At 40.8% G+C, this 24,332-nt stretch overlaps 1 protein-coding gene across 3 annotated transcripts; it reads left to right on the top strand.

The window, feature by feature from the left end:
- Positions 1 to 15,107: 15,107 nt before the first annotated feature.
- LOC111251751 (luciferin 4-monooxygenase-like) lies at positions 15,108 to 23,849 on the top strand. Of its 3 annotated transcripts, none has more exons than XM_022808688.2 (9): positions 15,108 to 15,222; positions 18,027 to 18,234; positions 18,387 to 18,493; positions 19,644 to 19,870; positions 20,360 to 20,537; positions 20,717 to 20,885; positions 20,989 to 21,234; positions 22,974 to 23,234; positions 23,625 to 23,849. In XM_022808688.2, exons 1-9 carry the CDS (start codon positions 15,184 to 15,186, stop codon positions 23,759 to 23,761), a joined length of 1,572 nt encoding a protein of 523 aa, XP_022664423.2. In that variant the 5' UTR covers positions 15,108 to 15,183; the 3' UTR covers positions 23,762 to 23,849. The 3 variants fall into 3 exon arrangements, with proteins under 3 accessions (XP_022664423.2, XP_086845779.1, XP_022664422.1); XM_022808687.2 differs by lacking the exon at positions 15,108 to 15,222 and adding an exon at positions 15,777 to 16,556; XM_086989653.1 differs by lacking the exons at positions 15,108 to 15,222; positions 22,974 to 23,234; positions 23,625 to 23,849 and adding exons at positions 15,765 to 16,556; positions 22,743 to 22,967.
- Positions 23,850 to 24,332: the final 483 nt, after the last annotated feature.

Raw genomic sequence — 24,332 nt, 5'->3', positions numbered from 1 at the left:
GCACAGTGAATTGGGCAAAGAAAAATGTTTTTTAAAACGTTAAAAAATATGAGTGGTACGTGATTGGGTGGATGTTTTCGACCTACCGTCTGTCTTTCGTTTCACAGCTTACACAAACTTATTGTTGTGTCTTATCTAACAAAAATAATTGATTTCAAATGATTCAATGGGTGATGCCAATACTGTGTTTTGCTGTGTTTATGACGAAATAGGTAGTTAGATCGGTGTCTGTCTGCCTGCCTGCCTTCGATTCGCAAAGAAACGCTTTCTGGAAAAGGCTGGGACTAAGAAATTTGAACAATGATCCTGCAGTCAAATCAAATTCAAAATACTAGTAAAAGTTCTTCACATTTTGTACAACGCCGGTTTGTCAATACCTGCTGTTTAACGTGACACTAAGCGATGAAAGTTAAATAATGTGGGGTGAGGGGGAGAAGGGTAGCCCTGTGGGGCTAAGATCTAACTGAGCAGTCTGGCAGACAACGTTCGTCGGTGAGCATTCGGTCACCCCTTCGACAGATTGTGTAAAAATAGTTTTCTTTAATTCTGTAACATTCTTTCAGCAACGACGACCCCGCAACCCCCCTTTTCTTCAAAGTGTTTGACGAACGTGCTGCCTTGCCAAAACTAGCAACCTGATGTCCGAGATAGGGGAACGCTTGACAGGAGCACCTGTTGGATTGACAGCATGCGCTGATCTCATATAAACGACACATTTAAACGCAGTTCGGGTCAAAGTTTGCTTAAGTATTATGCGCTTAAAGCCCAATTAAAGGCGGTTGAGAATTTCGAGTTTTAATTCTAACGAGCTTTTTTTTAGTTGAGCGCCGTCCTTTCTTTAATCATAGGACCATAAGATTTGAAGTGCGTCTCACACTTGACAGCGTTGAGGATGACACTCGTGGTTAGGAAGGGTGGCTATGATACCATAGACGTGAATTTGCCATTAGCTATATAACACTGAATGTTTGAATGTAGAGGAATAGTATAATCAATCTCAGCAGCTTAGAAAGCATCTTGATAAATCAATCCGACTAGTATAGAATGGCTTATCTCCCGAGTTTTGGACACAGTTGAGCTGAGTATCACTTAGATCGAACTTCAATGTGCAGTTGGCGCTTGGCTTTTAGAAATTTAAACTTATCCTTATATATAAATAGACAGGTGCGTGAGGTCGAAGAAATAGGTCCAGCTAGGCAGGATGAGCAAACTTTGATATGTATATATATACATAGAATATAATAAAAGATGATACCGGTATATCCGAAATTATAGGCCGACGCGGTACTGACCTAGTCCAGACCAGTGAATAACATGAAAAAGGTACTAACTCTGATTTCTTTCCCAACACAGAACCAGTGCGCTAACAAAAAAATACTGATATAAAAATTCGTGGTATCTGAACATACGTTAGACGCGGTACTGATTAGATGCTACAAAGAAGCTCTCAAACAGGAACCTAAAAAGGTTCCAAATGTGACACTATTTCAGCAGCTGGTGCAACGTTTGTAAAGATCACTTGAAACGACGCGTATTTCATATGTCGTGATTGGATTTACTATGAAATATTTGTTCATTGAGATCATGAGACTGAATCGTTTAAACATTTAACTAAACACTATTAAAGTTACTATGGTTTTTATCTAACTCTCAAGATTTTCTACTTTGTTGAAGTAACTTAGATGTTACTACGTTACGCTGAGTTCTTTTCGCATTCGTCGTTGCGGCCGCGGTGAACCCCTCCGGCGTTCTTTCTCGACATGCTCGTTCTGACCTTGAACGAACACCATTCCACGTGAAGGGGGTCTTCACTATTGCTCCTGGCCCGAGCCCGCAACGACCACGTCTTCAAACATCGAATTGCAATCAAAATCCAAACAATTCTAGGCAAAAGCAAATTTTCTGTTTTCTAAGCTTCATCGAACCTTCTTCCTTATCTCATTATTCTCCTGCGTCTTCTTTTTCTTTTCTTTCTGTCAATTATTCCCGCTTATTGCGTTTCTATACGCTCGTTGTTTTGCCGTCGTTGGCGATGATGCTGCTGTTGCTGTGGCTGTGGCTGTGGCTGGCGTTGCGGTGGCTAAACTTTGAGCGCACAAAACGTTGGCCATCCCATAGCCGAGCCAGCCGTCGTCGTCGTCCTATTTGAAAGATATCACCTGAAACAGCCACGTCTGTTAGCTAAGCTTTCCTCAGTTTGCGCTGGCGTTACTATTACCATTGCAACGTGTGCTACAGCTACAATTGGGAAATTTAGAGAAAACGGTAGACGGAGAGATCAAGGGCAGCCAAAGTCGAAGAAAAACGAGCAGTCAAAGGCATATAAAGGTGTACATGACTGAACGCCGATACCGGGATCCGACGGCTAATGACCAATGCCGATGCGCACGCTGTTTCTACGGACAATCGCGCGACGCCGATTAGACGCTACTGTCATTGCGGAAGGAGCCGGGAGAGATAGCTTGTACAAAAGGGGTAGTAGAAGCACAATCCTTGACACCCTGGACGCGTCTCTCACATGGCGCTGCGCCGGGTCTTCGACCCGCAAGATAGCAAGCTGCCCCCCCCCCCCCCCCCATCCCTCTACCCCCGGAGGACGAAGGAAATCAGTGGCACCGACACAATGAAAATAAAAATGTAGGAGAAACACCATGGCAGGTTATTCGAACCTGTATCATCGTCATCGGCGTTGGCGTCTGTAGACAAATGCAGAAAAGCAACATGGAAATAAAACCATCCGATCGCAGTGGGCGCGACGAGCGATAGTTGCTTCTGTTTCATAGGAAACTGCTGTTCATCGCAAATATGGTGGAAAAGCAGTGTCGTTCATCGATTCGTCATTAGAATCTAGTTATCTATTGCAAGCGGAAGGTACTGTACTGTTCTGTTAGACAAAAAGCAATGAGCCTAGTCAAAGGGCATATGGTGTACAAACGGAAAAAAAACGGGTTAATGAAGTATTGTACGAAAACACAGTAGAAGAAAGTAAATGAAAAGTGACGGCGGGCGTTATTTTGGAAGCTTACATGTTGAACTAGCTTGGAGTTTTGTGTCCTTTTAACTAATTCATTTTTTGCTTTGCATACAATAAAAATCACTGTTGCTTAAAAGAGACTATACATCAGAGGAAATACATTTCCTTTTTGTGTTAATTATTTCATCACTATATGAATAGGTATGTGAAAGCTACAAACTTGTCACGATCAAACATTAACCTGTAGATGATCCCTAATGATTTGACAAAGTGGGCAATACTATTAAACAAAAACGTTTCTAAAATGTCTGTAGAAGAAAAGTTGTCCCGTAAAATGGTCACTCTCGGAGACAACGTATCAGTAGTAGCACAATATCAGTCCACTGTTTCTTTGTTGATTATTCGTGATTTAATTAGATCTGAAAATTGACATGCGCAGCTAGCCAGACGTAGAGATCAGGTGCATGGAGCCGTTCTTGAGCGATAGAATACCAAGTTGCTACAATTCCGTGTCTCAACATCTCCAAGCTACATACATATGTACACCAGGGTCAGTCAAAGTAAGGACGGCGCAGGCAATGCTATCCAACTATGGCCGGAACCCGATTAGCAAGCATTTATTCGAATCGACCGAGACCTTCGCCTATTAGGACGTTCACGCAACGTGTCATGAACGGACCATGTAGCCCAGACGCAGAGAGCATAGGTGGCCAGTTACCACAATGAACGAAGCGGTTTTACTCCAGCGTTCTCTACTGCGGCAAATAATAACGATGCAATTGATCGAGAGTGCCCCGACCGTATAGTTGAGCGCCATATAGTCAGAAAGCCCTTTTATAATAATTTAAAATTAAACTTTAAAATTAAAAACTTCTATAAAACTTTTTATGGGCTCGACTTTTTTTCACAAAATAAATAAATGGGATTAGCTAAAAGCTGGAATAGATTCGAAAATAATGCCTTGCCAAGCTATAGTGAAAAAAAGAGGAATCTTAGAATTCACACAATAAAAAATTAAAGTTAACCAAAAGTTACAATATCGTGTTTAATATCCGTGACATTTTGCTGGAGGGCGGTATCGTTTTCGTTGATAACGTCCTCAAGACAGCCCGAAATCCAGTATCGGCATTATCGTTAACCAGACCCTCTGTTTCCCAAATATTTCCGACATCTACTTTAGCAGCACACGCATGAAATAAGCGCATATATTCTTGCTCAACTTCTTATCATTTGACATACAGAGGAGCTTTCTTGCTTTTAATAAGAAGACACTGAGAAGCTGACGCCGGAAGCCTACAACGCATTGATCTATTTAGGATCGATATGGGATCACTGTTTGCTCTATAGCATACAAACTTTGTGAAATTCCACGAATCATTCTCGTCTCTCAATTCTTGGAAAGCGGATTACCGAAGAAAAGTCGTGGGAAGTGGTAATTCTCGATGAATGATGAGGCAGATCCCCAGAACCCATGCGGGAGTAGGTCTTGGCCAGATACAACGCCGTTTCCCCAAATGGGTTTCTTGCTCATATTTTATATGAGATTTCATACTGCTTCATATGCGATCATGCTAATTAGCATGAAAAGCTGTCTCATGAAGTCGGATAACCGTTGTTGAAGACCACAACTAATAGGCATTTGATCAAATCAACTTTTGTCGTTACATGCATTCAGCCGTAACGTACTGCACTTTTCAACATTGATCCTATTTACCATTAAGGACACTAATCGTCCAAAAACATATGTATAGCGCACACAAATAAGAAAATCGATATTTAAGCTATCCAAATCTGTGCATAGAGTTCATCGAAAACCCGCTAGTGAGCGAAAATGTCCTCACCGTTCGGATAATTCCGTTGCAAAGTTTCACTCGTTTCGTTGCCCCTATAGCCGAGGCGTCAGGCGGTTGATGTTCTCCCGGTTTTTTGAGCTTTGCAGATCATCACCCATTTGGACGCTGGTTCTTATGGCGGTATTTTTCGTGCAGGACGGGCTTACGGTTTCGTTTCGTCCACATCGGCTTTCAATGGGCCAGCTTCCCGTCGTGTGCTCTGCTGTCTTCAGAAGACAAATATATGAAGACACAGAAGCACCCGTTGTAAGGCGCAGTCGAGTTATTGTCGTTATTGTTGTTATCGTTGTTTTGTTATTGGTGCTGCTGTTGCCCGATACTCTGGGTATTGTGGCTGCTCGCTGGTCCGTCCGTATCGACCGAAGACGTTGAACTGATAGTAAAGCGGCAGCACATGGAACTTATCCGTTCACTTCTTTAAAACTCTCCTGGTGGACACGGGACGGGTTTGACAGGTCCATTTGGTCCAGTTTCAAAAATAAATGGGGACCAGATATGCGGGGCAGGTGGATGTGGAAATGTTCATTCGCATATATAGAAATGGTTTCTATAGGGTATAAATAAATGGCAATATGAATTTGTTATATCGTACAGTTATATCTGCTATGTGTCGTAATTAGATATTTCTAATATAAAAAAAAAGAAAACTAGACAACGATCAGTTTATCAGCTGTCTTTCACAAAAAAGCTCCAAAAAATAAACCTGTAGCAAGAGCTTGCCATCGAGGAATTTGTTCATTTATTGAGACAGAACATACCGAATATTTTGTTAATCACATTTAAAATCGATCACTATTTTATCCTATTGCATTTAACGGCGCTAGATGTTCCTGTTTCTACCTGAAAATCCTCTGTTTTTTTTTTCGCGTACATTTACTTTTTGTTTTCAGCTACCTAGTAAGAACCATGTCCACTTATAAGTTTTAACTGTTGCTGTCAATAGAAGTAGCACACATGACTGAATCCCTTACGATAATCTCCCATCTGCCATGACGGAAAGTGCGGCCCTATTTAGTCCTGAAAAAGCATTATGACGTGTTGGCCTGAAATAAAAGTCAACGATGTTATTCGCTTCGCTGTTTAGTCTTTGACATCTGGGCTACTGATGGCATTTGGTACTTGTTGACGGTGACGGCGGATATCGGTGTACATATTAGAAATTTCCAAATTTAAAGATTTGCCGGCATCGGCGTCAGTTTGATGAATTATATTATTTCCTAATCCTGTAACTTTCCCGTTGAATTAGCTCTTAGCGATGTATTTAATCCCCTGAAGCACTACACACGCACAGGAGATTGCAAACAGGCACGCAAAGGCGCTAAAGGGCGACTTTTATTGCACAATACACTATTTAGGAGCCATAACTTGCGTAAGCAAATTTCCTTATCATTGCGTTATTACTCTCTGACAGTTGAGCGACACGGGTAACGGTTGACAAGCTGTGCTACCTTTGCAGTATCGTCCTACAGCCAAATACCGCACCAACACTGTAGCTCAATATTGTTTAATTACGGCTGTTTCTTCTAGATTGCTTGTTGAAATTTCTATTAGACCCCAGCTAGGAAGCCCCCCGCGCCAAATATCGAATCTTCAAAACCGTGTAGTGACCTGATGATGATGCAATACAGATATATCTTTATTGTTAGCCCACAAGCACGTTCGACAAGATTGATTTCGGTTGTCAGGCCACTCTCTATGCAAGCATACATAACTTCGTCTAGTTCTAAAATCTGTAGATTAGTGTGTCAAGCCTCTAAGTATTTCGTATCCTTCAAAATATAATTTCGTATTCGTGCTCGGCTATGAGATCCCTTGCCTTTGCCGAAAAGCCTGCACTAGGGGAACGGTAGGAAACGATTAAAGACGGATAAATCAACATGGCTAAGTGCTGATTTGGATATTTGCATGAGAACGCCACCGGCGGCACACGTGTCTGGCGTAAATGTGCAACATTCACAAACACAGTAGTTGATATACAGGTAGGTTCTTTTGAAGCATGGACCGTAGACGAGACTGCCTAAAACAGGGCCGCAGAAAAAACGCCAGTGTATACGTTCTGTTGAATTTCTGAACACTATCATATAGGTAAATGAACGACTATGAACTGGATGTCGACGCGCGCCAGGATTCGTCTTCAGCAGAAGATGGATTAAGGAGCAGAATCGAGTTATCGAGTATTATCTACAAGTATTACAAATGATCTAGATATCTGAATATAACGATGAAAATATGGTCATTGTAAAACCTACGAGACGCTGAACTAAGTAGCTCTACGCAAGCGTATTTTTTTCTTTGATAAACATTTGTTTACGCGTTTTCTCTTGCTGAAGTTGATATCTCTGTTTCCGATGCAGCTATTTGAACCTGCTGTTCTCGTTCTAAATTACTGCTAGGTAATATCAAGACGATGGCGCAAGATATCGAAAAAGCTGGCTCAGCTTGGAATAAGCACACCATCTAAGCTTGGTATTCCTCCATAAATTGCAGTACACTGCGAAAGCCAGGAAATAAAAAATGTTGTTATACCACTGAATCATAGTCCATTTATGCTATTAACCTTGATTTATCCCCCCTCCCCCCCTCGCAATAAGATTATTTATGTGTACATGATAGCAGACGTGTTTTAGGTGTGCAGATTCTGTTGATAATTCAAATGGTTGCTCTGGACATTCGAATACTAAACCGTTTACCATATCCCTGCCAAGTTTGTACAGTTGTTTGTTGGTTCGTTTGTACGTGTACAATGGCGGGCTACATACTAATAGAAGCAACAATGACAAATCCTAACTGTTTCTGTTGTCGTCAGCGATGGCGATTTTGTTGTTTATTTCTATTGGCAATCGTACAATACAGAGCTAACGGTCCGCAGCGTTCTATTTAGCAAAACGCATTACACAAGCACATTAATTATGAGCTGCATATTCACATTATGTGGAGTCTGCAGTTGTCTAAAGTTTTTGGCTGTATAGGCTGGACGTGCCCCCTATCGCTTTTGATAGTGTTACCGCCAAAACCGCGGTCGTCATAACATCGCGAAGGCAGTAGGCGCGTCTGGGTGTTTCTTCTGCATCGTGGGCTTTTTGCCAGTAACAGCCAAGGTGGAGGTAATTCTGCCAGTAATGGCTGTAGCCAGATTCCCGTTCGGATAAAATGTGATCCTCAGGGAACGATCCATCAGCTGACGCGCCATCAGCGGCAGCAGCTACTGACGGTAAGGCAGCTGGCGTTGGCGCATCTCGGGGGACGAGGAACGAAAGGAAACCAGTTTTGTTCTATGTGGTTCCGCGCCCTCCCTGCTGCCCAACAAACCCCCTACACACGCCAGAGAGACAGTGTTTCCCCTGACGATACAGCGCAGACAGTGGGAAAGCAATCCATGTTCCGTGCGAGCCTGCGGTGCGCTACGCACAACGTGGACGACGAGCACAAATCGTATGACACAGCAGCCTAATTTAATGGATTCATTTTTATCAAAAGAATTGCTTCTTGCAATCCAAACAAAGTATCAGGAGTGTTTTTATTTGGAATTGTACACCGTATACAACGCGAGGTTACGTTCATGCGAACGACATGAGCGAAGCTTTTATGACTGTGTGGTAGAAGTAATGGGTATGTTTTATTATATGAGCGGGGTATTCAGTTACACTACAGCTGTTCTCGACAACCTTACAATAACAAATAAGAGTCAAAATGTATCGTTCTTTGCTTAAGCTATAAGTCAAATGTTACTGAATTGCTATATAAATTTTCTACGACATCTTGAGTGTCTGAAAAAATATGCGTGTATGAGTGATTTGGTAGCATTTAAAAAGCAGGACTTTGTATGCTTTGCTAAATCTAAAACAAGCACACAGATACTATTCCGGTGCAGACTCAATAAAAATATTATCGATCTGCATTATTTTTGTATCTCGATGCCTAAGGAAGTTACGCTTTCATGAGATTTCAGGAATTATTTCGAAAACGTTGAACTATTGCTAACAGTAATATAGAAGTTACAAGCTAGCTTATAGCAAGCTGGATCGTTCACACATCAAAACAAAGGGACCCTGTCTCAGTTGCGTCTTTGTCGACTTCTGCCGACCGATTTCTAAGGTAAGTAGCATTTTGGCACATCGACTTGTCGAAATCGTACAAGGTGCCTCAGTACCAACTTTCAGAGCCATGAAATGGTCGCTGAAAAATGTCTGCATGTACTCAAACGACGATTACATCACCTTAGATCCACCATACGCTCCCATAAAAAAAAGTAGTGGAAATGATAGATGGTCGGATTATTTACTACGACACTCGAACACACGACAATTGACAATGAGATTTAACGCCCTGCTACGACTAATACTGTTTTCTTTATACTTCACCTCTATGGTTGTACTGTACAAACCCAAGCCACAATAAAGATAATAGCAGTTAAGTTAATAATATGAACGTCTTATTCATCAGCGCCTTCCTACACTGTGTGGGGCCAATTCGCCTATAGGCCCGCTGTCCCAGTATCTAATCGGTGCTTGTCACAAAACTAAGAGCGGGAGAACATTGACCGAGAGTGATCTATGGGTTTTCCCGGGAATCACTCTCGTCAAATAGAGAATACTTAGTGGCTGTGTCCAATGAATATCGACACTGTTCATTTTGGCCGTTCAGTTTGGCCACTGACTACCGCTGCTAAGGCGAAGAAACGGAGGCCCGTCACTAGAGAAGCGTACGGGCGGCTTACGCTCCGTCTACGACTCAACGCCATTATTGCCATTAGATCATAGACGGCAAACGACCGAATGGAAAGCACGGGTGGACCTACTAGGGTTTGGCAAGCTTGTTTACCTTACGGCCATCGATATGGTAAACCTTCGCCACGATACCTTTTCATCAACAAAGTTGCGACCGGAAAAAAGTTCATTGGGCAATAATACTGGCATTGCGTTTGCACTAATAGTTACGTTTGGCAGACGAAGGGCATTACATTATATGATTAAGAACAGACAGGCAGCTCGTCGGGGCCGTTGTGTACTATCGCAAGAACCATCATACACTCGGTCCTGTGATGGCTGAATCCGCCACGGCAGTCTGTGGTCTTCATTCAAAATCATATCGCGACTGTCGCGGACATTGGCTTTGTGTATGCCTGTGTCAGATATCCAAAAGACCTCAAATTGATGTTATTTATTAGGCAAATGTACTTCTACGAAGAGATGAAGAGTACCATTTGCTCCATCACTATTCTCATGTGACGTTTTAGAAGGTGATTTATCAGTCAATAAAAATTAATTTTTTACGGTTTTAGCCAACTATCAAACAATAGTCCAGAAGCAAGCGCGTACCATTTCGGTAACAAGATTGCATGAGAAGGTATCATAGATAACAGAGTTTTATCTAGATGTAGACAGAACCACTAATAGCAACAACATTAATCAGACGACAATACAAGTGGTTACAATGTTGGCGATACGGAACCACGCTAGATTCTAGATGACAGAAAGTTATTCTTTCAAATTAATTTCTTTCCAAACTTAGACATATTCAACTTGCAAATAATCCGTTTCCAGGAGACCAAGACTATGTAAATATGGTAAAAATAAATTTTTTTCTACAATTTATTATCAAGCTATTGCGACCTTCTCGTACCTTTTTTCTTTTATATCGAAGGTAACAGGTGATTATTCTTCTTATGATAGGCCGTCAATTCATTCAGTTGTTTACAGCTGCACTATCTAAGTGAGTCCACGTGTTCAGCCTTCTTTATTCCCACCCTCATGGCCTTGAGCGTTTTAATAACATCGTCTAAAGTTTGAAAGATACCATCAGTTTGTGTAATCAATGTTCACGCCAGGACAACCATTATGCTTGATGGGGCATTTATTTAGGTGATGTAAAATTCTGACTAGTGAATAGCGTACTCAAATTAATCACAAACTTGATGGAAAAACTTTTGGCCGCTTCCACAAGCAAACGGTATTTAGATAATCTATATCACTTTACACACAGTCAGGTTAATAATATAACAAAACAAATATCGCAAGCTTTCCTCTCAACTAGTTAGACATCGAATTGTTTGATGCTTCTATTTGAAATTAAAGAAGAAGGTGAGCGAACGCTTTTCTTTTTTTTTTTCATTTTTGACAATTTATTTTGGCCAATAAGCATTTTCATTGGTAATTTCTAGATATTATTATGTTATACTTGTTTGTGACTGTTGGCTCTACGAAGTGGCACTTCGTTGGGTAGTTCCTACATGCACGTGCACAACCTAATGTGCACGTAACAACAACGTAGCAATATCCATTTACTCTTCTCTCATTGATAGCCCATTAATGAAACGTATGAAACGTACTCAAAATATATAAAGGTTTTCTAGGCTAGCCTATTGTAGATTGAGTATTTTTTTTTTTTTGCTTTACTGTACATGTTTGTACACTAAATAGACATAAAAAAAAATTTAACTGAGTTTAAAAAGGCAAAAAGCCACATTATACAGTGTTAGAAAAATGTTAGCGTCTTATCTGATTGTATCACTTTCTAAATGCCTCTATATTGGTGTTAATGCAAGAGAGTGACTATTCACTGCCATTTTTAAAAAGTAAGTATTTCAGCGCGCTAACTTACGCTTACCTCGTTACGATGAGCTTTGAACTCTGCCAGAAACCCACTGGAATGTTCGCTGTGCACCAGCATGGGACGTTGCAAATATGGTTCACTGATATTTTTGAAAGACTAATTGATTTTAAATTTAACGCAGCAGCAGCAATATGAGCATATTTTCAAGATATTTTCCTACCATGGTCTTGACAGGACATAATTGGTGCTCTTGACTCAAACGAACCCGTGTGTGGTACCTGGCTCTTTTACGCTTGCGCCCCTTTGTTGGACTCTGTTATCTGCCGCCCCCCACTCGTAAATTCATTCGCTTGTTTCTCTATTATCACTCCTCCACTGAACTTCATCCAATTGCAAAAAACACACAGACAAAGTTCAAAAAATGCTCTATCGTGTACTCTACCGGACCGGTACATAAAAACGTTTCATTCTTGAACTTAACCAAAACGTAAAATAACAACAATGCAATAATTATTACACCACCTTTATTATGCTATATAATTATAAAATGAAAACAATTTATTTATTTCCTAATTTAGCAGAAGAAATTTAGCAGCATCGTCGTATTGAAACGATATTACAGAGTACGACATAGAATGCGTAAGTAGATAGGTAACGAACGTATAAACCATCATTGGAGGAGTGTATCACTTCTGGTCGGCTAGACACGTCTGGGATTCGGAGCCTACGTGTCGGCGGACAGAGTCAATGCGAACACCGTTAGCGTTTGACTGACTTTAAAAAAAAAACACCCAAAAGTTGATAACAGGCGTTAAGCCCGTACATTTAAATTCTACTGCCGCCATTGTTTCGTCAATTAATCTCAATGTATCCAAATACGACGGCATAGTCTTTTTTTCTCATAACGATAGGAAATACCGACGTTCTCGCAGCTTTTACTGATATATCCTAATTCCGACTCTATATTTTAATACGAAATTCGTCCAGGCAAACATATTGGCCCCTACTACACTTAACCAGCGTGTGTCGTCGTTTTCTACCCTAGTTTGCCTATTGCTATTTTTCGAGAAGTGTTTAATGCTCCACAGTCACAAATGAATGACGCCCGATTGAATTAAGGTGTGCGTAAAAAAAAATTGTAGTCAAATATTTAGATCTATAAAGATGTAATATTGCAGCTTGTTCGCCAATATCGAGCTGATAAGCTTAAAGCTTTACAGGGACACTTGCCCCCTGTATACGTAGGCCCCGCTGGGCAAATGTATGTGCTGTCCCAAACAATGTGCTCTATCACATGCGCCGATAGAGAAACGTGCAACAAAGGAAAACATTGTTTCTATTTATCGAATTTATACCATGCTTAGAATTACCGACAATATCGAATATAACGCACGAAGAAATTTTGAGAGGTGCTTGGACACTGGGCTTACCAAGTCATTAATAGGTACCCGTCACCCCCTTTTGCTTCAAAGTGGAGTTCACCTTACATCAACGAACGAATTACGCGGGGTCGTTCGGAGTGGCGTGACATAGACGAATATGTAAATAGTAAGTTCAATACCGTACGGGAACTAGACACAGCGAACTTTCCGCTATTCCGATCGATTTTACTGGTCGGGCCCTCAAAGAAGGATTTTTCTCTTGATCATAGCATTCCTCATTGTCGAGCGGTGTAGTTAGGTAGCGAATCGATGAAATCATTGTTCAGCGGAACACTTCACAAGAAGTCGCATTTCTACTAGCCTTCACGAGCACAGGAACCTATCCGCGTACCGATATCCGATTTATTCGAATATAATTGCTAAACTTGATTTATTTCGACCGTAGTTGACTTCTTAATTATCTTGATAAAGTACATGTTCTAACGGAAGCCGGCTCCAGAGCAGAAAGGATGGCTCTATCTAATGTATCCGGGGTTTACATACGCAACTTGAAGTTCAAGATATCTACTGGAACACTTCGGTAGGCACAGTCAATAGGTAAAGGTTACTTAATGACTCCAGCGTTTTGTCTCTCTTCTGTCATTGTTGGAGCAATGATTTACGTAATCATTATGCGTACGATCCGCGTTCCGTTGAGTACGAGTGGAGCTGCCCATAGACACACAAGAGCAAGTGGCCACTGGAAATTGTCGTCTGGAGCAGTCGATCTGCCGTGGGACTGCTTACCCAGTAACAGGTTCCAGTAACAGGTGCACCATTAAATTCGTGAATTTCGACCCAAACATCTATAGCTACTACAACGTTGAATAGGAAGCAGTTTACTAAAAAAAAATCGTGTTCTGTCGGAGTTTAGTTGTTTGTTCAAGTTGACGTTGGACTTGAATTATCTAAGCTCAGAAGTAAAATGGAAATAAATAACTTCGATTCGATACTTACCCAAATTCATCAATAGTCACTTATCATATGAATCATCGGTTCATCAGGACGCAGTGAAGCATAATGGTACAGAAATAGCATAATATCGGAACATGATTTTGAATAACTCAGATTTTAGAAGAATCATGCACAGAAAGTGAAGGCTATGTTCCCTATAAATTGCTAGCTTATGTCTTATTTAAGGTAATCTCGCCTACCAAGATCCGACACCACATTAACACTACTATGTTGGGAGAATTCAGGATCTGTAGATAAGTGGCTATTTGATTGAACGTTGTTTGAGTATCCCTCTGTCTGCGCAAGGTACTAGCAGTTGATTCGTATAACAGAAATTTATATATATGATTTGGCAGCTAAATGTACATATGATCATTGTTCACATTTTTGTATGCCAACTGGCTAATTGTATATATATATATATATATATATATATATATATATATATATATATATATATATATATATAACAGTACTAATGTACATGGCAGCGTCGGGCCTGTCGGCAATTCGCCCGAAGATAAACTTAATGGCGTCTGTTCGCGATGTAGAAAATGGTTCATCAAAATAGAAACAGTGGAAAACCTTGGCTTAGGCCAAGTAGAGTACTTTATAGATCGAACAGAATATTGTTTAATATAGATGTCGCCTAATAGAACTACCTCGTTGACAATACAACGTTTACGTGAAGTCCACATAGGCAAATGTTTACGATATAAGCCCTAGACTGAAACGAGTCAAGTCCAATGATGATTTTACGAAATCAGCTGTGGTAGTAAGTCGAGCTATTAATCTATGAAAGTTTGTTTTTATTTAAAAGAAAATCTATCTGATAGGTACACAAGCCTTGATTATTGGGCTTTGTTGTGATTTTCTATAAACGTCTATACATATATAAAAATGTGTTCCCGTGCCAAAATTAGTAAGGACAGACTTGAATAAGGCCGCCAGAGAGTAAGGGAACTGAATTCTCTATATGGACGAGCCGCAGGCAGAGTTAGCTTGCTCCAGCTCACTCACATAACTTGTACGTATGTGTTACAACCTATTAATGAAACAGTCATAGTCAATCTGTTTATTTTTTGGTTTGAAAGATTAGTTCATCATAAACCAGAGCCTTGAAATGCGTTGTCTCTATCCTAGCACTAAAAATTCAATGTAAGCCGATCCAGCTTTTTACAACTGGTAAATGCTACACTGCAATAGGAAGGTCTCGTTTAGATGTGAGAAAGGCAGTATGAACTCTGTCTGAGTCGGGCAAAGGAAGAGTAACCTCTCAAAAATAACTATTCGAACGGTGGTTGTAAATATTTTCATACAAAATGATTAGATTTCCAAAGTGGACCCTTTACAATGTGTTGTACATGAACATTTCCAAGATTATGTGAATTAGACGTCGTTCATCATTCCAAGGCAGGACCTGCCAGTGATGACCGAATTGGCAGGTAGCCTCAGCTGCACGATGATGGTACGTTCGATATGCGCAACAGTAGAGTTGTTCTCGACCTCCTCAATGGTCACCTCAAGCACCCAATCGTAACGGCCTCAATCAGTGTCATTACAAAGGCATGTCCATTGAACCTACTGTTGCGTTTGACATTCTATTATAAACATCATCCGGATGATTACCCTTCTTTAACTACATTTAGCTCTTATAATAGGATGCGATGCGCGACGATTACTGTTACCGCATTGCACAATTTCAGGTCAGACAAGGTCTCAGATATACTCGAGTAGAAAGTCATCGTCTGACTATAGTAGTCCGAAAAGACTTTGACCTTCTACACTCTAAGATGCTCGAGTCAAGCTGTGGCCCCCTTTACCCCTTACCGCTAAGCGTCAATCGCTTATTTTCTTTCTCTTTCATACACTCTCGTTCTCCGGTAGCAAAGAGACGATAGTTGATTCTTGTGTATTATTTGAAATGTGGTGTTGTGCGCCCCCTTGTGGCCGTCACTGCACGACAAAGTCCTAACGAAAGCCGTCGCGTCGCCTGAGAGTGCCGCTGAAAATGGAGAGTGAAAACAGTTGACGGCAGTACTCATGGCGGTTCCGTTCCCTCCGTACTCGCCATCAGCTCAGATATCACTCGAGAGCAAAAACTATTGGCAAGAGGCTTGCCGCCTTCAAACTAAGGGACTCGTTGCCTGTGAATTGTTGTCGACGACTCTTTTTATACCCTAGAAGTTGTTGTCTGCCCGTGACCCCACTATAACAGCCGGTGTTAATGTTCTAGAAACGTAGCAAGTGGCAGTCCGAAATGCCTCTGGAATCCACCATCGGTTCGATTTCGCGCAGCTAAGTTGTTAGGAAGCTAGTAACTAATCCCCGCTACGCGAGCGTATTTTTGAAACATCCGTCCTGCATTGTCTAAATAGAAACCTACAGTGTAATAGGTCAGCTCGTTATTACCGTCGAATCGTATACCAAATGCTCGTGTTTGATGTGTAGTGGCTTTGTAAACAATTCATCCAACTCTGATGAAATTCACAAATGATATTCCCTATGATCAGATCTTGATCGCTGTATCCCTAGTTGATTCCACAAAAGGCTCCGCTCGGTGGAGTTGTACGACTGGTGGCAAATCTTTCGAAGCGGTGCATTATTTCTTTTTCTATACAAATAGTGAACATTCGGAGTTATCGTATCGCGGGTGTCTTTTCACAAAGACCCGCTAATCTACAGTGCGATATGAGTCAATCCATTGCTCGCTTTTACCCTAACACGGATATACACGTTGAGCAAAGTGTATTAGATTTTGTTAAGGACAGATGTCAACGCTACGCCGAGAAAACTGCTATAGTAAGTAAAGCTATGCCACTTAAAGAAAACAATAAGGGGTCATGTAAATTTTCAGCCTATTTAGTCAAATCTGCCAGGACAGATATGTATCTAAAAAGTACTGCACGACTTTGAGTGCGCGGTGTCGAGACTGCATTGCCTTGGACAAGATTAATAAGCTGCGGTGATATAAAGGCTACAAAGGGAATGCAGCTGATGCGGCGGCGCGTATGCGCACGCTTTCTTCATAGTAGTGCCTTAAGCGACTCCAAGGCCAAAGTTGTAAGGCACTCTGCACCGAAGGTCGGCCAAGAATAAAAACGCAGTCTTTTAGCTGCAAACATGTCAATAAGGTTGTTAAAACTTTTTCAAGCTTTATTTTAAATGCTTTTTTGGTATAACTAACTTTGTACTGTGTTGCTTTTTTTTGATTACTATTAAGTACCTTTTTTCAATGAACATAGCTATGATTAGCGCATTAATTTTCAACGTAAGTGATACGCTTTGTCAGCTGACAAATTCGTTCATTTTTAAACGGACCTAAAAGCAACTCGTAAGACTCTGTTACGTCTGATTGCCAAATTGATTAGACACCGCTGAAGCAATCCATTTTAGTGATTCATCACTGAGGATCCTGATGAAAACCTGATAGATCGGCAGTGCACCTTCCACCCTGGTATGGCGCCTTCACTATTTGTATCCCGCTCTTGATACGTAAGGTCTATTACCTAAGAATTTATATGAACTTGACTGTGATAACTTTAAGTTTGCATAATTTTTTTTAGAAAAAAAGAATACGCTTTACTAGAAACCACTGCGCTATTAGTGTAGTTCGAGCGCTTCTAATGGCCCTTGAATAGATTCGTCTGCCAAATCTTGATTCGCTATTTAAAAATAATGCCGTACGGTCACACGTTTTGAACGTCGATCAGTATATCTAGGGCTAATAAAGACCTGGAAGGATAGCTTAGAAATTGTGCCTTATGTAAAACGCCTACTTTAAGGAGGCCTTAACACATCTTACAGGCATTTTGCCAACAATCAGTTGCTCTACTATTCTAATTAAAGTGAAATGCGAGTAAAAGACTCAGTTTATCGATACGTTTCATTGTAACTTTAGATACATTTTTCAAGTTAGGCCCACCCCTTTAATGTTAGATATGGGCCTTTGTGCGCGCAAAATTTAAGCCTGCTGTATAATGTAATTCTTTTACATGTGCATGAAAACGTCATTCCCATTTACGTATTTACTGCAGATCCATTCCTAACATTTACTTACTACAGACCGATTTTCGGGCTTTTACGACTCAAATGAAACACTACAAATAATACAGATTTGAAAAAAATGAAAGATTTGCATTACTACCAGTTACCTAGACTTCCATCAACCTAAACTTCGTTAGTGTACGTAGGAGTGCTCTACGTTAGCATGTCAAATAATGCCTTATCATGTACACTGTTTAACGATGCCCATTGTTTTTCTACGGGCAGATTGATGCGCGTCTGGGGTTGCAGTGGTCGTTTGCCGCGCTCTTCACTCGAGTGAAACAGCTTCGCGCGTTTCTACTTCGAAACGGAGTGTCCAGCGGCGAGCACGTAGCTATTCACGCCTACAATGGAATTGAGACTTACACCTCTATATGGGCCATCGCCTGCGTACCCGCCGTCGCAGTCCTTATCAGGCCAAGCTTCAAATATCGTTAGTTGAAATGATTACAAAAATAACGCGATACGACTTACAATGGCTATTTATCGAATAGCTCTAATGAACAGCTTTTAACATGGTTCAATTCAGCCGCATCCTGCCACGAGGATGTAACATGTAACTAACTCTTAGCTATCTATTCCTAGGTGAAACAAAGAGCGTTCTCAGTATATCGCAATGTTCAACTGTGATCACGGACATAGATCATCTCGTCACCGTTCTTACAATTCAAGAGAAGCTTAATGCAATTAAGGTAATATATATATACATATATTTTTAGCACATTCGATATAGGAGTGCTTTACGAGGGCGAATAATTGTGAAATAGATCAGCTTGATCAGGGGGTGCACCAGAATATACCCCTTAGTTTCAGCAAATATGGAAATAGAATTCGTGGACGAGAATCATGCTGTCGCCAAAAACGACTACTGAATAAAGCTTTTCATTGTACTTGCCTGACCAGCAAACAATGACGACTGTGTATAACGCGTTGATACCAAAGTAGCTTTAAGTAAAAAACAAAATAAAAAAATCGTCGATTCATTAAAATCGAAAACTTGAAGCTGATCGAACTGAACCAGGCCGACAGATAGGGCCGCTCAAAATCCACTATATTGAATCGAACGCCTTCAACTGCACTGATCTCTCATATCATAATGATTAGAAGAAGATTTTAGCATCGATTTTATTATCACTTCAAGTTTAGTGGGAATCATTCGACGGATGAATTGTGAAGGGGGCATGGCGTTGTGGTGGCACCGAATCACAAAAACCTTTCGTGGATGAACTGTTCCATGGCCCGAGAACGTGTTCTGAGTAGTATTTAGTAATACTGTTAATAGCAGGAAGATAGAATCCTTTACACTTTGCTAACTTACATACACTACGATATTATCACGGTATAATCCATCTCACAAGCAACATCGAGATGTCATCGCACAGCTCTAGCTTGGATCAGATATTCTATAATATATAATTTAAATATAATCAACTGCCACATAATTGGATCGTTGAACGACTAGAACTTTTTTCATAAGCTTCTTTTTTTTCCGTCGTTCCTTTACATAGGAAAGCAGCGTAGAAGAAAATGTCTTCTTCCGAACTTTACGATTTTCGCCGGTATTTTCATTATATCGGCTATATAACGAACGCTTAGATTTGCAGTAGAAACCCTTTAAAGGTAAGCTTTTGATCCACACTTTACGCGTTATGACAACTGATTACGAAGCGAAAATCTCTCATTAATAAAGATCGTTATTCGAAAAAAAGTTCAGAGTTTTCTTGCTTCGCTCCTTCTGAACTTGATGAGTGATTATTCTTCGGATCACAGACGTATATATTAGATATTTAGGGCATAGCTGATGACTATATGTCCGGTGGATTATTTTCATACATTTTGCAGAAAATTTTTGTTATTGGCGACTCTGATACGCGCTACCCATCAGTGTCCCAACTGTTTCGATCGACCCCAATGGAGGATGATGAGGTCAGGAACGAATTTGACGGCGAACCTAGCAGGGACCTATCTAAGACTACAGTGTTTATGGTACCCACCTCGGGTACGACAGGAAGGCCTAAGCTCGTTGAGCACACTCATCGCAGTTATCTAAGCAGTTTTCACATCGGAGAGTAAGTTTTCCAATGTCCTTTGCTGGAACAGTCATCAAAGGGACTTATGCAAGTACACATAGAAACCGAGTTACTTCTCGTATCCTTGAGTTGATAAGTATATTTAGTTACTTTGCTTTTTTGTAACGTTCGAGGTCCGATCCTTCCCTTTCTTCGTTTGTGCAAGTAAAAATAGTACGCATGGCTCATGGAGTAAGTCCATGGTACCGCGGAACAGACGAGGCCATAACGAAGGACAATAAAACGTAATGCTATAAGATAAAAAAAAAGAAAAGGATCAGACTAGTAGGCTGTATTTAATAAACAAATGTGCACACATGTCATAGGATCGTTAAATTTGATTGTGAACAAATACATCGCAGATAAATAGTGTTTTGCTATTAACAAGTAACTTGATTGTCTGCTATCATTGTCGGTATTATGATCCTCCGACGTGGCTTGTTCTGTAAAAAGCTTCTAATAGCAGCTTGTTTACATTAATCTTTCTAGTCCATATATGAACGTGTTCTGTAGAAACGATGTATTAGTCACATGGGCAAGCCTGACACATGTTACGGGCGTTTGGAAGATGGGGGGATGTCTGCATGCAGGGGCCGCTTTAGTCGTTACTCGCTTTGATAATCTGCCGACCTATGACGACATGCGCACCATCTGCAACCGATACCAGGTTTAGTATCATACGATTCTAATATGGCTAACTCATCTGTGCCATTAAGTACAGTAGATCATACTTATTATCTTCAATCATAACTATTTACCACTGCGCATTGTCGTTGCATATCGGGAAAGAAGATACACATCGTTCATTATCAAGTTAACATTGATTTATGACTGTAATCTCAACAGGTGACGACTTTCATGATATTTCCCACGATGTCTCGAGTGATCCTTATGAATGCCAACGGAGAACCCACGATGTCGGTCAGAAACATCATCTGCGCAGGTAGCCGAGCTACTCCTGGTCTTGAACATTTAATGCGCCGTTGGTTCCCAAATCTAAAACAATTGCGCAACCGTAAGTTTCTATTACTGGATTTTGTTAAGAACAATGTTACTTTGAAGAAGCTAAATTGAAGTTTCCGCTGAATGAACCAAGTGTCTGATGTGGCTACTTTCAGTGTTGGGCCAGACTGAGGCAATGATCTATGTCTCAATTACTCCCTCTGGCGAATTTGACCTCCGTTCAATTGGTTATCCGCCGTCGAATTGCCAACTTCGTTTGCTCGATACGGAAACAGGTGAGGAGGTTGCCTCAGGGGAAATCGGCGAAATCGTCATCAAAAGCCCTTCGCTGATGAAAGGCTACTTTCAAAATCCATGCGAGACAAGCGCAGTATTCACTGAGGACGGATGGCTTAAGACTGGTAAGCTGTCCTGCTATATGCCATGATTACAATATATGTCGATCAGGTCAGTTTATATTGTTCGGAAAGTAACGAACAGAGGTTAAATGGTTCGTCTTCTATAATTCTCCACTTGTTAATGCTGCATGTTTACGAGTCGTCGAATTGGAGAAACTATCTTTCTATTGTCGTAAACTGTCGCCACCGAATTTTATCCCTGAACTGAGTTACAGCAGTATTTCAGATTGGCGTGTCGAGTGCCAAAGAAATCAGTTGCAGGAACAACTTTTCGACGATGCTACAACACGCAGAAACGATAACTCTTCACATCGCGTAGGACATATATGTTCATCTCATCGATGCTGACTATCCGCAGTCCAAGTCTGGCCTTCGCTGGTCTTGCTAGGAGATTGAAGTGGGCCCAATCCTAGATAATTCCGCAGTAGTACTTCGAGGTCAGATCTGGATTGATTCACATATGTAGAGAAAAAATTGGGGATCATCCGCGGCTTGAAAACCTTTATTTGGGCCCATCTACCATTGTTTTTTTAAGACTTTTTAATGCGCGAATAAGTGTCGGAAACGCTGGCTTTTGTCAACAGAAGTATCATACTGGAGTCCAAACCCAAAAAAACGATTACAACAGCTTAAGAGAGCGAAGTATGACGATTTGAGCCCCTGCAAGAGGCCGATCTACGTCTAGACGACTGCCTCATAGGATGCAGGTCTGAGCATTGTATTCTAGCAATGAAAAAAAACAAGCCTTCAATTAGATATATTTTGATATTTTAAAAGCATATAACAGAGCCTATGGTTATCGCTTTATTTCAAAGTTACATGAACTTCAAATATACAGCAAAACTTTCCCTGGAGTTACTGTAGAAAAGTGAATGGCAAATTTAGTTAGGAGAATGGCCGTCGGGGGTGCTGCAGGAATCGTGTAGATACCCACACTTTTCCTGCCGCTTACTGCCAATCATTTTTGGTGCCAAATAAATTATTCTAAGGGCATGAGTTATAACTGTGTCCGGCTGATGTGAGATATGATCCGTCCGGTAGTGTTAATGGAGAGAGAGTTCCTGCGACCCTCAGTTAACGCAGTATTGAGGTACCGTGACGTCGAAATGTTATTTCGTAATTAACGCAATCTCTGTACGCGCTTTAAAACATCTCCTCGCGTCTACAGAACAGACAATTCATAATTTACGAGTCTTGTTGGATATATGGTGCCTACACCTCAAAGAAACATATAGATACAGGCGGCAATTTGTTCCTTGAGCCAATACAAGATGTTATACTTCTTGGGAGTTAATCACACTCACACCGATAAGTTAGCCGCGCGAAACAGTTAATATTATAATTTAAAAAATAGACCTGGTGGTAATATGCACGTGGTGGCAGAGTATTAGCTGCCACGCGTTAGACTAATTAAGACCATTTTGCCGTGGAGGCTGATGCCTTCGCTAGGATCAAATAGTTTATGCTCTTAAGTTAAATACAAATGCTAATAATAAATCAATTTATTACAGACTTCCATGCATGTATTACATGTTCGTACGCCTTCAGTGATGTCGCTTAGCTGATAATAAGTACGTTTATGAAGCGCCAGAAGAAAAGATATCTGTTGTAACATGCTACAGATTTTAAGCTGCTGTAGATCACCTCTGTACATGCAAGTCAAAACGAACCGTCATGTCCGTATCGGGTGATTCTGCTGCGTTTCTGCCCAATGTCTATATTGAAACTGTTCGTTTCTCTAGGTGACCTCGCCTATCAGGACTCAGTAACAGGCCGGTACTACTATGTGGATCGTATAAAGGAAATGATCTTTTGTAAGGATAACCGAATCTATCCCGGAGAACTGGAAATCGTCCTTATGGAGCACATGTGCGTTGCAGAAGCCGCTGTTATAGGTGTACCGCATCCAGCTATCGGGGAAGCACCCGCGGCGCTTGTCGAATTGAAAAACGGGACTCAGCCTTCAGAGCAGCTTCGCAAGGAGATAGCAGATCTTGTCGAATGTGAGTGTATTCAGACAAAAAAAAAGAAAAGCTGAGTTCATTTTGAAAATATTCGACTGATTTGAAAAGGGTTCTGCTTTGTTTGAAGGTGCGTGATTTTGGTTGAAGAACAACCAATTAAATATCACAATGGGAAGCATATGGTCTCATAGACTTTGGAAAAAAAAGCATGCGCCGCATGGTACGGCTCAAATAACTATTATCACCATTTTACACTGCCAACTGAATTTCTACTGCCATATAATGAGCGAGACGTTAGCCAGAAAATTTAATAAATGTCCAAATGCCAAATGGATATATCGCTTGGCCAAAGAATATATCGCTTTTAACAGCTTCGAAATATCCAAACAACATCGACATATAACTAAGTGTGAACGCTTGATCTTACAGCTCAACTGGCAAGCTTCAAAGTGCTTTATGGAGGTGTACATTTTGTAGAAAGGCTTCCCCGAACAGAACTAAACAAGGTGGCGCGACGCAGACTCCGGGAGCTTCTACCTGATATTGCACCTGCATATGCGCGATGATAACAAATATTCTCTGAAAAAGGTTGACTTCGACGTTTTGTGGTCTATGATAAATAGCAGAAGGCGCAATAAATTTAGGATGTACATACATCGGTTGTGGTCAGTTATCGAAAACAAAATTAACATATATCTTACCTTATATAAGAATGGAAAACTTAGTAGCGAGGCATACCCTTGTCAAATGTGTACATCGCTGGCGTTGTTTCAACGAAGAGGCAACAAAAATGTAGTGGTCCTTTTTGTCGAAGCTACAGTTTACTTAAACGAGTCTCAGAGTTAGCTGGTGATGATAAATAATGTTTCTAATAAACACCTTAAGCTTAATTCCAGTATATCGAAGGTAAAGGAACTTTGAATAGCGAGATCAGCCAAAAAGGAAATAACATCAAATGTCAAGGTCGTAGTTACTACTAGAACTGGTAGGCTTAATGAAGACCTATGTTAATTTTCTCTACCAGTGTGAACATCTATCAGGCTATATCTAATTTCGATAGTCTACCTAGGATAAAGGCAGCATTTCACACGGGGTCAAATCTTATGATTTATGTCTGAGCCACGGAATGGGTGTTCA

Source organism: Varroa destructor, unplaced genomic scaffold (assembly GCF_002443255.2).
Source record: "Varroa destructor unplaced genomic scaffold, Vdes_3.0 BEIS01000005.1, whole genome shotgun sequence".
Classification (NCBI taxonomy): Eukaryota; Metazoa; Arthropoda; class Arachnida; order Mesostigmata; family Varroidae; genus Varroa; species Varroa destructor.
Note: the sequence above shows the minus strand (reverse complement) of the source record. Positions and strands in the feature narration are given on the sequence as shown.